A 12,489-nucleotide genomic window follows, 5' to 3' on the forward strand; every position below is an offset into this window, starting at 1 on the left:
TGTCTTTGCATATTTGCCCCATATGAAGTTGGGACAAAGTCTCCTTGCCTCCTTGCAAATAGTGCTTTGAAGTTCCATAATCTACTACCCAAAGACAATTGAGTCAAACTCACCTTACTAAAACCATGACTAACAACAATAAAAAAAACCTACATAACACCAACTGTCTCTTGAATTGTGTGGGATAATAGAATGAGAATTATTTTTATTTAAGGTTCAGATCTTTAAATCTTTACTTGCTATGATTTTCTACCTTTTACTTTTTTTTTTATTAGTATTGGTAACTAATAGAAAACATTGAGTATGTTATAAAAAAACTTGAAAAACTGTATTAAAAAAACAATTATATTGAATAAAGAACTAGCAATACAATTAAAAAAAATTATCATGTAATGCATCTATCAACCATTAATGTACAAAATAGTCTAAGCAAAATCTAAGAAAATCAAAAGGACTTGAAGGATGATCTCAACTAAGGCAGTGTCTTTGAATATATATTTTTCTATGATCTCCATCATGCATTATACAATACATTTATGAAAACAAGCAATCAAGTTCAACCTTAAGCACAGTTCTTATGACTTCTGATAATTCGACGACATCACAGTTTCAATCAAGCATTAGATTCAGGACCAGGTGGTTTTGCATTGAGAAGTGGCTGAAGAGCTTTGACGACAATCGTCATGTTTGGCCGAAAATCGGCTTCATACTGAACACACAGTGCTGCTACAGCTGCCAACTACATATATATACCCATCAAATGATTAGTCAATCATTTATATTACTTATTTTCGCCATTTCCATTACAAATCTTCAAAAACATAACGAAAACGTACGAAAGGAACAAACCTTAGCAATTGCCTTTGGAGGGTAGTCATTGTTTAGCTTAGGATCCACACATTGTTTCACTTTGTCCTCACTCAACCTTGGAGTTGCCTAAAACAGTTACAATAAGACACATTGGCAAAAGAGTAGATGCTATGCAACAACAAATAACCAAATTGGGAATAAACATACCCAAGTCACAAGACTTTGTTGCCCTTTAGGCATTGTATGGTCTACCGGCTTTCTTCCGGTCAAGAGTTCTAAAAGCACAACTCCGAAACTATACACATCACTTTTTTGTGTTATCTGGCCTGTCATGGCATACCTGAAGATCAAGTAACCATGAAAAAATCAGTATTCAGCAAAACTTGATCTCAGAATAACCAAAGAGGAATGAAAAATTAAGAGGTATATATACTCTGGAGCATGATAGCCAAATGTTCCCAAGACTCTTGTAGAATGTAGCCGAGCTGCAGTGTCAGAAGACTGATTCGTCAAGCTGAAATCAGCAATCTTAGCTTCATATTCATTGAACAACAACACATTACTGGATCGAACATCGCGATGAACTATAGAAGGTTGAACTTTTTCATGCAGAAACTCTAGGCCTTTTGCTGCACCAAATGCAATTCTTGCTCTTTGGTTCCAGTTTAAAACCGGGCCGGGTTCAGCGCCTTGCACACCCTTCCTTCCTGCATAACCAAAAGCCTTGGTTTCAGTCAATCGAAAGTTGAAACACAAAATTGTCTTACTCAAATCACATAAATCTCATATAAATTTGGTAAAATCTACATGAATTTTAACCAGATAATATAAGCTATATGGTTATAGGCCTACCGTGTAATACATCATGCAAAGAACCTAAACTTGCAAATTGATAAACCAAAATTCTACTGTCTGCTTCTAAACAATATCCAGTCAACTCCACAAAATTGTCATGCTTGAGTCTCGAAACAACTGATAACTGCAAAATCCATAGTAACATTATGAATTTCGATGACACCAAGAGTCAAAACAATAGCAACATCAAATTATTGTATTTTTACCTGAGCAGCAAAATCTGTGTCAGGATCAGGCGAAGAACTAGTATCTAGCTTTTTAATTGCAGCTTCAGTACCATTACTCAATTTCGCGTAGTAAACCCTTCCATAGGAACCTTCACCAATGAAAGCCTTTGTACCAAAATTTCCTGTTAACCTATTTAACTCATCCAACGTTATCGATGGTATCTCAATCGGTAATACTTTCTGCGGCCCACCACTCTTGGTAATATTGCTCCTTGGCTCTCCTCTATCATTTCCTATATTCATACGAGATTAGTCTAAATTATCGATTATAATCTTCCACGCGAAAATGTAATAGTTAACATAAGAAGTAAGGAAACATGTTATAGATTACCTCCACCTCCACCATACGCATTGTTACCCCCTCTTGACGGTGCAGTGTATTGGTTTGCAGGCGGGCCGCTGGTCTCTTCTTCTGAACCTCCGCAACACAACATACTTCACCTACTCCGAAACGCGCTCTTAACAACCCATTTATAGTGATTAATCACCTGAAATAAAGTAACTCAAACCTCAAAAACTTTCTACAACATAACCTATTGACATCAAAGCACATTTTGCAATTGAGGGAAAAAATCATTCATAGCTTTGCATATCAACTATCAAATCTCAAAAACTTATCTCCAATTCTACATATTTTATGATCAATGCATAATCACAAACATAACATCATGCATGTGTGATGTGTCCTACATAGACAGACACGGACACATACATGTTTTTTTCCAGAGGTGTTGTTACTACATAGATAATAACGGTAATTTTATCATAATCTTTGATATTTAGCATCACATAAAACAAAATTGAAACCCTGTTTATAAGAAAATGAGAGACATTACCTATAATTCGTTAAGGAAAATCAATGAGACAATATTTGGCAGAAAAGATTGAGAAAATTGAATTAGAAACAATGATAATGATGATGAAAATAATAATTTAGGAAAAGAAATGCATGCATGCAAGGAGATTTTAGGTGGGTTATGGAAGAAAGGGACAATGGTTGGTGATGAAAAATTAGAACCATATATAGATGCAGGTTCTTCGCTTGTTATATTTCTATTTTAAAACTCTATTCAGACAGCAAAAACATAACGTGCAATTTCAAATGCTTTAACTTCATTGATCATGTAAAGTTGTTTGTGTTTTCATTTTACATCATCATCTTCAAGGAACTAAATCTCTAATTTTGGACTAACTAATTTTAGTGTTAAATATAACTCTTAATATTTTATTTGTATGGTAAGTTAGTAAAATGTTATTTTATCATGTAGTCAGAAAATTTTCAAATATGTTTATAAATGTATAATAAAAAATGTTTATGATCATATCAAATTTTATTCATATTAAATATTAATGTTAGACTAAATTAATATATATATATATATATATATATATATATATATATATATATATATATATATATATATATATATATATATATATATATATATATAAAAGAATAAAATTGATAATAAGTGTAAAATAAGAAATTAGTTGATAATAAATGGCTAATTACATATATCTACTTGATACTTTAATAGAGTCAAGTTCTTTTTGAAATATTTATATACTCAAAAAATAATTTGAAAGTGTCATACATAGTTAACTATTAATTTGACAGTTGACTCAGCGTCATTATTGTTAAATGTAATTCATTTGTGTCTTACTTGAAATACAAGTAATAGTTGATTTGTGATAAAATTTTGTTTTAACAATATTAGTTATCGCAGTTAGAGTGTGTAGTTAGTTAGGGTTTGTTGGTCGCTTGTAGTGTAAGTAACACTATATGCACACTTGTATTGTGACCATTAAGGTTAGTGCAACTGTGCAAGAGTATTCCATTCTCTACTTCTCAATCTTCATATCTTTCTTTAATTAATTCATTCTAATCAAAGGTGAAAAGTGTGTGTGAGAAAAAAACATAAGTTAATTCGTGTGGATCATTCATGTGTTTGTGATTGAGTGTTTTTGCTTGAGTTTTGTTCCAACATTTAGTATCTAGAGCTTCTGCTTGGGTTCTTGGTTGATCTTGAACAATGACTTCTCGGCCAAATGGTCATTTCCCGACAAATCTCTCCATTCTAAACGGAAAGAACTACAATAATTGGATTAAGCTGATGAAGGTGGTGTCCTGCTATCAAGATGTGTGGAATCTTGTGAAGAATATTGTTACACAAATTAGTGATCATGCCACAGATGATCAGAAGAATGTGCATAAAGAATTGGAAGAAAGGTTATAAAGCTCTCTTAATAATTCATCAGTGTGTCTATCTAGACAATTTTGATAATGTTGGAGAGATCGATCTCAGATAATGATTGAGAATAATTATAAGGTGTTGATAAAAGACAAGATGATGAGAGTACATGACTCAAATGCAAGATTAATCTTGAAGGTATCTATGTCGCAAAATAGAACCTTCAAGATTAAACTTGATGTGTTGGAGCATAACTGCCTAACAATAGAAGTTAAAAGGGGTAGGGCTATGGCATTATAGACTTGGTCATCTCAATTTTAGAGATATCAATCACATGATGAAGTCAAATATGGTGTCAGGATTACCTGAAATTCATACTCCTAGTGAAGTGTGTGAAGAATGTGTACAAGGCAAGCAACATAAGAATAACTTCACCAAGGATGCATGAAGCAAATTTAGAGCCACTCTTGAAGGCATATATACTTTGATGTGTGTGGCCTCATTCAAGTGGACTTAATTAGAGGTAAGAAATACTTTGTCACATCCATAGATGAATTTAGTAAAAAAACTATGGACATACTTTATCAAAAGGAAAAGTGATGTGATTGATGTGTTTGTCAAGTTCAAGTCTGTGGTAGAAAGACAAAATGGTCACAAGATCAATGTGTTAAGAATTGATGGTTGATGTGACTATGTGTCAAATGAGTTTGATGCATTATGTGAAAGGGAATGAATTGTTCATGAGGTTGTGCCATCATATCAACCCCAACAAAATGAGACTATAGAGAGAAAGAATAAGACCATTATGAACATGGCGAGAAAAAAGTTCCTATGGGGTGAGGTTGTGTCTACTACTATATACATTTTGAACCGGTGTAAAACCAAGAGGTTATAGAGGATCACACTAAAAGAATTTTGGTTAGGTGCCAAACCAAGCTTAAGCCATTTAAAGGTGTTTCGATGTATTCTAATCAATTAAGGATGAAACTTGATGACAAGTCAAGCTCAATGATCTTGATTGGTTATCACTCAACTGGTGGTTATAAGTTGTTTGATCTTGTGATTAAGTAGATAGGGATTAGCTTAGATATGGTCATAGATGAATTGAAGGGATGGGATTAGAGCAAAAATGTTAAGAAGGATTCCATGAGAATTATGTATAAAGATCCAAGTAGTGAAGCTGAAGTGCAGAGTCAAGAAAATACCAACAGACCTCAAATAGTTAGAAACATGTTATAGCCAGACTACAAGATTTTGTAGTCATATCATATAATATGGTAAATGATGAAGGCGAGCGAGTACATTATGCCTTTTATGCAGATGTTGAACCAGTAACTGTGATTGGTGTATTGAAGGATCCTAAATGGGTGAGTGTTATGATAAAGGAGTTGGACTCTATATATGTCCACAAGATTTGGTCACTTGTTGATTTACCACAGGGAAAGAAGGAAATTGATATAAAGTAAGGTGAAGGTAAGCCCCAAAGGTGAAGTAATCAGACACAAAGCAGGGCTTATAGCTAAGGGTTTCTCCAGAAAGAAGGTATTGATTTTTATGAAGTCTTTGCACCTGCTGTTAGAATTGAAACAATAAGATTAGTGATTGCTTTAGCGAATATCAACAACTGGTCCATGTGTCAAATGGATGTAAAGTGTGCTTCTATGAATGATCCTTTGGATGAAAAATGTATGTAACCGGTTGGTCTGGAGATGGAGATATGTGTTTCGCTCGAAGGAGACATGGATATGATTTATTAGAATCGGGAATTGATGAATTGTTGAAATTTTAAGAATCAAGTTTTGATTCTCATAGACGACGCCAATTTACTACTCAAAAATTGCGTGAAGATCGGTGATGTGAGATCCACAACGAATTGTGGTGGTTCTGGGTTTTTGATGCGGTGGAATGGGGGTTGTCTTGTAAGGTTAGCACTCAAATGCTTAAGTTATTAAGAGAGTTAGAAGTGAAATTTGAAAGGAATATAAACTATACCTTGAGTGTGACGTGCAATCTCATTTAAATAAGGTAGGTGATTGATAATTGTGTGTGAGTAAGATGCGTTTGGCCATTATATCATTTTTGAGATATCATGCATGATGATTTTGTGAAGAGAATTCTTTAGTATGGAGGGGAAAATGGGATCACATACTTTCTCAATGACTACCCTTGGTCACCTACTAGGCCTTGCGGCCGACCCAATACAATACATATATCTTCAATCTTGTATATTTTTTATGGATTACTAGTTTCGTTTAGATAATTAGATTATACAATTCGAGAAACACATCATGGCCTGCATTTGGAATATAAAATTTGAACATGTCCTCAAACATACACTCAGACTCTATAAACTAAACCATGTCAGTATACATATTGAGTTTAAATTCGATGATTTTTTATCGTAAAATGGTTGATTAATTTTTTTTAATTATTATTAATAGATAGGAAAAATATGTTGGGGATACGCTCTAGAAGAAACAAAAACCCTAATATTGATTTTGTTAAGCAAGTGTGTGGACGTAAGATACACGCGCATAAATTTGAATCAGTTGAGCCACAACCTCGACCTTAAGAGTCTAAGGTGATCGAGAGGGTGATATGGAGTTGTAGGAGGATGAAATATATCCAAGAGGCTCGTTTGACATGTTTTATTTTATATTATACAAAGAACATGTGACCAAAGATACCTGGGAGAGGCGGTATGATACATACTTAATAATTTATTTTCCATTCTTGTTTTATATTGCTTATAGTTTATTTTATTTTTCTTTTATTTTTATGATGAGTCGCTTAAGTGTATGAATAACAATAAAAAGATCATTATTCTAAATACTCTAAACGAGGTATGATTCAATAATTTGTTTCGAAACAATGGACTAATTTGCCTCTCCACCACATGCTTCAACATGAGAAGAAGACGATGAACCTCAATGGTATGTCATATATTTTACACTTGTCCATCCAGAGACATCTATTTGACCACATAGTTCACCAAAACGGATGCAATGGATATGATTATTGAGCTACTCATATCAGACTAGATATACTCTTAAGTAATGTGAAAATACTAAGGGGGTCATGCAAAATCTAGCTTCCTCAAACATGAGTTTAAGATACACATGTTAATTCTACATGTGCATACGAGACTTGGCTTTCGAGTTTCTATCTAGTGGGACTATACATGGTGGCATTCATGTCCACATCGTTGTTCTAGAGATTTTGAAGGAGTTATGCAAGAAAGATGGAAAAAAATTGCATGCCACACCCTCAACACTATCGTAGGAGGATTTGTTGGGGGACGAGAAACCAGTTCTGCCTAGCGAAGGTATGCTCTCCAAATATTAACCATTAAAGATTCATCCAAAAATTCAAAAGAAGCGCCAAAGGTCGAGCTCCCTATTTCAGAGAAAGACACATCAAAAATTCATCTCTACAATGACGACCCAATGGTCATCACCGTGAGGTGTGATGACTTTGAAATTAAAAGAGTGTAAGTGGATCAAGAAATCTCCATTGATATCCTCTACTGGGTTGCATTCTAGAGGCTTCGCCTTGATCCATATGCCTCAACCCATATGATCTAAAAGCTTTCTAAGGGTCACTGTCAGGTTTTATAGGGAGCAAGTACAGGTAAAGGATTATATAACCTTGAAGACCACCTTTGGGGTTGAAGAACAGTCAAAGCAGATCAAGTTTAAAGGAGACCAAGAAATCACCAGGAAATGCTACATTAAAAGTCTCAAGCTGAAAAAAGTTAGAACTCTAAGCGTGAACACCGCATGCATGGGCCTGATAATCAAGCCACTCGAAGCGCCTTTGAAAGATGAAGATACCCCCTCCCATAAGAACGAGAAGACGAGATAAGGAGGCCCTGGCTGAAAGGTCCAGAAGACGTTTTATTGTTGTTTATTTTGTTAGTTATTATTTTTCTTTTAAACGAGTATCCTACCTCTGCAGTTTGTAAGGGCATGTTATCTTTTTGAGGAATCACTCTTTTTCCCTGCACTTCGTATAGGCGCAAGGGTTTTTAATGAGTTTCCTCACATTGTTATTTTAAATTATTTGCATTATCATTTCCCCTTTCGCTAGAAACTAGAGGAAATAAATTCATATGAAGCCATCCGTCAAGGCGATTAAATATTGTGGATCCTCAGGCAAAAGTCCTTGTCGCCTCATGAGGTGATAAAACATGATGGATTCATATAGGGCTTCCTTGTCGCCCCTCGAGGCTATTGAATATGATGGATCTTCATGCTTGAGTTCTTGCCGCCCCTCTAGGCGATTAAACACAGTGGATCCTCACGCATGAATCTGTGTTGCCCTTTAAGGCGATAAAACATAATGGATACTCACGCAAGAATCTCTGTCTCCCCTCGAGGTGATTAAATATGTTGGATCTTCACGTAGGAATCCTTGTCGTCCCTTGTGGCGATAAAACATGTTGGATTCTTATAAGGAGTCCACAACGCCCCTCGAAGCAATTAAATATGTTGGATTCTTATAGGGAATCCTTACCGCCCCCTTGAGGTAATAAATTATGTTGAATTCTTATAAGGAAACCTTACCGCCCCTTTGAGGCAATAAAACTTGTTGGATTCTTTACTATATCGTCAAATTCATTTGAGTATCACTAAAACAAATATAAAATTTACTGTCTGGTTTGTGTCTGGTGTGCATATAGAGATACATCTCTAGAACAATTTATGATAAAAAAAAAAGTATTTCAAACATGGGTGTATGGGTGTAAATTGAATTATTCCGAAGATGCATCTCGGAAGTAAATTTTGTAAAATATATTGGAAGTGACTTAGTTTTTATGTTTTGGCAAAAGACAATGGTACGTTTGAAGATGTATCTCTAAAATCTGAGGGACAATTTTAGATTTTCGTAGGATCCTTTTCCACCATATAGAATGCATTAAGAAATTATTTTGCTATTTTGATATAATCTCTCGTTAGAATCACAAAAGGTGAAATTATGCTTAAAAAAAATTAGCCAATTGAACAATTTAAAATTAAACTTATAGAATTTATAAAAATTAAAAGTTAAAAATTAACCTGTCAAAAAATATTAACATCAAAAATTTTATATAATTTTAGAAATAAATCATGAAAAAAAAAGTTATTAAGAACTTATACATATTAAAGTATTTATAGAAGGGTATATAATTTATAGTAAATTAACAATGAAAAAACAATGAAACTTACAACTAAAAAAATATGTAAAAAATTGTGAAACCTATAGAAGCAACAACACAGGTTACTTTTCAGTTTTCACAGTTTTGGTATAATGTTGAATGTCGTACATGTGTTTTTCAGTGTGTAAACAGAACTACTAGTATATAGTACTAGTAGTATACTATAACTACGTATTATATGTATGACAACCTAGCTAAGTTTTACATTCCAGTGGTTGCTTTCTGAACTCCCTATTTTTCTCATACTGTCACCTCTCAGCTGCAAAATGTTATTTTCCAAAACACCCCAATTTTAACTTTACTTTCATCAATAACACATGGCTTCTGAACTTGTACATTTCAGATAGCACAAATTTGAATATGCAGAAAATGTTTTCAGAAATTTAACACTACAAGTAACCATCAAAAATCAAAGATGTTGGAATTGAAGGAGAATCTATATATGGAGATAAATAGATCATTAGTGATACACTTTGCCAGAGACCAAAATCTTACAACAATCACTAATACAACATCTTTAAATCTTCTTAATACATTATTATATCTACATCTTTTTTCTCAATCTTCTTTCCATATTCGACCCGTGATTCTCAACTTCAACTCCTGTTTATCGCCACCAGAAAAATAAAGGGCTTGATTCCTCTGAATAATAAGTCCATCTTGACTATCTCTAACTTTACTATGACTGTCACGAATGCTCCGAGGGATTCCTTGCCATATAAGTTTGCGCCCGTTTGCACCGACTTCTAAACTGTAGCTGAATTTCTTCTCCTCGTTGTCATCGCCCATGAACCGTAAGAAGGCCATAAAAACGGGAGCTGTGCCAAGCTGGAAAGCCTCAAAGTGCAAGCAGAAATGTCGTCCGTAACAATTGAAAACCTGAAAGCAAAGAGAATTTGAAAATGCAAGCACAGATTTTGCTAAAAAGGTGACCGGTATTCAGCAGACAAAAATGCTAATCTAGAAGGTGAATAACTTACGGTTAGCATCCATGTGGCATTTTCAACTTCATGTGGATTTGTTTTGACGTATCGATGATTGAAGGTGAATCCATCGTGCATATCAACCTTGTGTTCATCTTTTAGATGAGCAACAAGAGTTGGAATGTCACCCATCACGGAACACTCAGATCCAGCATAGGGGCAATTGTATGGACGAAATCCGCAACTTTGCTCGTGTTTAAGCTTAGCATAGTAAGGGAAAATATCGTTACAACCTAGACTCTGATATCGGCAAGGAAGCTCCAAAGATTCCGCCACTTTCTCCAAAGCCAAACACCTTATATTTCCAAGATCATGATGACATGTTGGGCAGAGATTTTGGACTTCAATTTTACAACTCGAGCATAATGTATGGCCATTTGGACACTGCAACACACAATGCAGACATAAAGGAAATATTAAAATTTAGCCAGAATTACACGAATAGACGTTCGAAGAAAATCAAGAAATTGCAAGTGCTTCACCTGGTGAATTGGAGGATACATTAAATTCTTGCAGACAGGGCACCCGAGTAAATCATGCACACCATTCTTCGAACTAGTTCCGTTCTTTCCATGCAACCCAGCACTAGTAGATTTTGTAAGTGTACTATTAATCTTGGCCTCGGATTTTGCCTTGGGGGTCCCATAATCCGAAGAAGACATCAGGTGAGACTCAAGAACTTCTTTGAAAATGCTGCCTCCAGGAGCCATTTCGGACTCAATCTAAAGGTTTCTTCCCAATTTCCTTGGTGTCAAGTTTATTTTTATGGCGGGCTACAAATGCTAAACACTAAAAGGGTCAGTTCATAAGAACTTCAGAAAGTAAAAACTACAATAGCCAACACAAGACATTCTTTAGTTCAAAATTGAACACTCGCACACAATACAATAACAATTATAAGATACACTTTTTCAGTCAGAATTATACCTTATCGAGTTTCCCTACAACAAGTCAACACGAGCAAGCTACATTCACACACAACAGTCTCTGGCCAACACTTATCATGTAAACGAAAAACTATTCTTGGCGGCAATCGCCAAGATTCAGGTAATCACGAGAAGAGAAACCGCCTGAAACATGACAACAACATCAATAAACATAGTTACATAAAAAAAGTACAATTGTAAACAGAATCTCTCAAAATCAAAAACACTGCTGAGATGCTTAAACTTAAAACACTTTTCACATGCCACAACATGTTCAGAACACATTCAGAACCAAAAATTGTAAGGGTAAACAATAATCGCGTCCCAGATCCCCTCATCTTAATAAAGCCTTAACTTTCTATTGCAACAACACCATAGCAATCTGAAATGTTTTTGCTTTCAATTTCACAAGACACGGTTATGAAACGAAAGAGATTAACATTCCATATCTCCTCCACGTATAAATCAACCATAAAAAAGATCAAAATCAGAGAGAGAAAAAACTCAGAAATTCAACCAAGCAACAAAGAACACTACCTTCTACCATCAATGAAACCAACCAAAAACTGGAACAAAACAAAGAGATATAAAGAAACAAAATCCAAAATCTCAAAAACCACAATTCAACAATTCATCACAAAACCAAACCATAAATAGACTCACAATTCACAAATCAACGAAACAAAACAAAAAGTCATCAAGTGAAGACAAATCTGAAACCAAAAACTTCCAAAAACCATACCAATCAAAGGAAAAAACAAAAACCCACAAAACACAAACAACATGAAAAACAAAAATCTCAAATAAAAACACACCCAATCGAGAATTCCAACCCTTATTTTATCTCCATGCGTGTCGAAAAACAATTAAAAAAAAAAACTCAAAAATAGAACTAAAAACAAAAACCATTTCGAAAAAAGAGCTCCTGAAGATGCGGAAATTACCACCAATATATCGAAATCGAACAACAAGAAAAAAAAACCGTCTCGTTGGTATCGATTATTATGAATGTATTGTTGAGTTGACCAAGACAAAATCGTAGGAATTTTTTTTCTACTATGTTTCTTTTCTATGGTTATTTATCTTTCTTTTTCTCTGTCTTTTTTTTTTTTAATTTGAATTTCGGTAAATAAAGTAATTATTTTTGTGTAATTTCTTTCATTATTTTTCTGTGTTTGGTTTATTTTAATTTTTTTTTGTTTATTTTCGACACCGAATGATACGTTGCCAAGACAACAAGGTGGTCTTGTGACTCTTCCCGCACGCGACGTTTAAAATTGTAAAAAGTTAAAACCGAAT

At 34.4% G+C, this 12,489-nt stretch overlaps 2 protein-coding genes across 4 annotated transcripts; both read right to left on the reverse strand.

The window, feature by feature from the left end:
• Positions 1-438: 438 nt before the first annotated feature.
• Positions 439-2,934, reverse strand: LOC131612506 (probable protein kinase At2g41970). The gene is made up of 8 exons (XM_058884297.1): positions 2,729-2,934; positions 2,224-2,380; positions 1,872-2,125; positions 1,663-1,789; positions 1,244-1,517; positions 1,018-1,150; positions 850-936; positions 439-739 (listed from the first exon to the last, which is right to left on the reverse strand). The coding sequence occupies exons 2-8, from the start codon at positions 2,324-2,326 to the stop codon at positions 614-616; spliced, it is 1,104 nt and encodes a 367-aa protein (XP_058740280.1). The 5' UTR covers positions 2,327-2,380; positions 2,729-2,934; the 3' UTR covers positions 439-613.
• A 6,743-nt stretch (positions 2,935-9,677) lies between these two features.
• On the reverse strand, positions 9,678-12,489 carry LOC131610197 (E3 ubiquitin-protein ligase SINAT2-like). Of its 3 annotated transcripts, none has more exons than XM_058882087.1 (5): positions 12,135-12,489; positions 11,192-11,334; positions 10,747-11,037; positions 10,262-10,648; positions 9,678-10,160 (listed from the first exon to the last, which is right to left on the reverse strand). In XM_058882087.1, the coding sequence occupies exons 3-5, from the start codon at positions 10,972-10,974 to the stop codon at positions 9,840-9,842; spliced, it is 936 nt and encodes a 311-aa protein (XP_058738070.1). In that variant the 5' UTR covers positions 10,975-11,037; positions 11,192-11,334; positions 12,135-12,489; the 3' UTR covers positions 9,678-9,839. The 3 variants fall into 3 exon arrangements, with proteins under 3 accessions (XP_058738070.1, XP_058738068.1, XP_058738069.1); XM_058882085.1 differs by having other exon boundaries at positions 10,747-11,046; positions 12,135-12,488; XM_058882086.1 differs by lacking the exon at positions 12,135-12,489 and adding an exon at positions 12,006-12,129 and having other exon boundaries at positions 10,747-11,046.

The sequence above is a fragment of the Vicia villosa genome, linkage group LG6 (assembly GCF_029867415.1).
Source record: "Vicia villosa cultivar HV-30 ecotype Madison, WI linkage group LG6, Vvil1.0, whole genome shotgun sequence".
In the NCBI taxonomy this organism is placed as follows: Eukaryota; Viridiplantae; Streptophyta; class Magnoliopsida; order Fabales; family Fabaceae; genus Vicia; species Vicia villosa.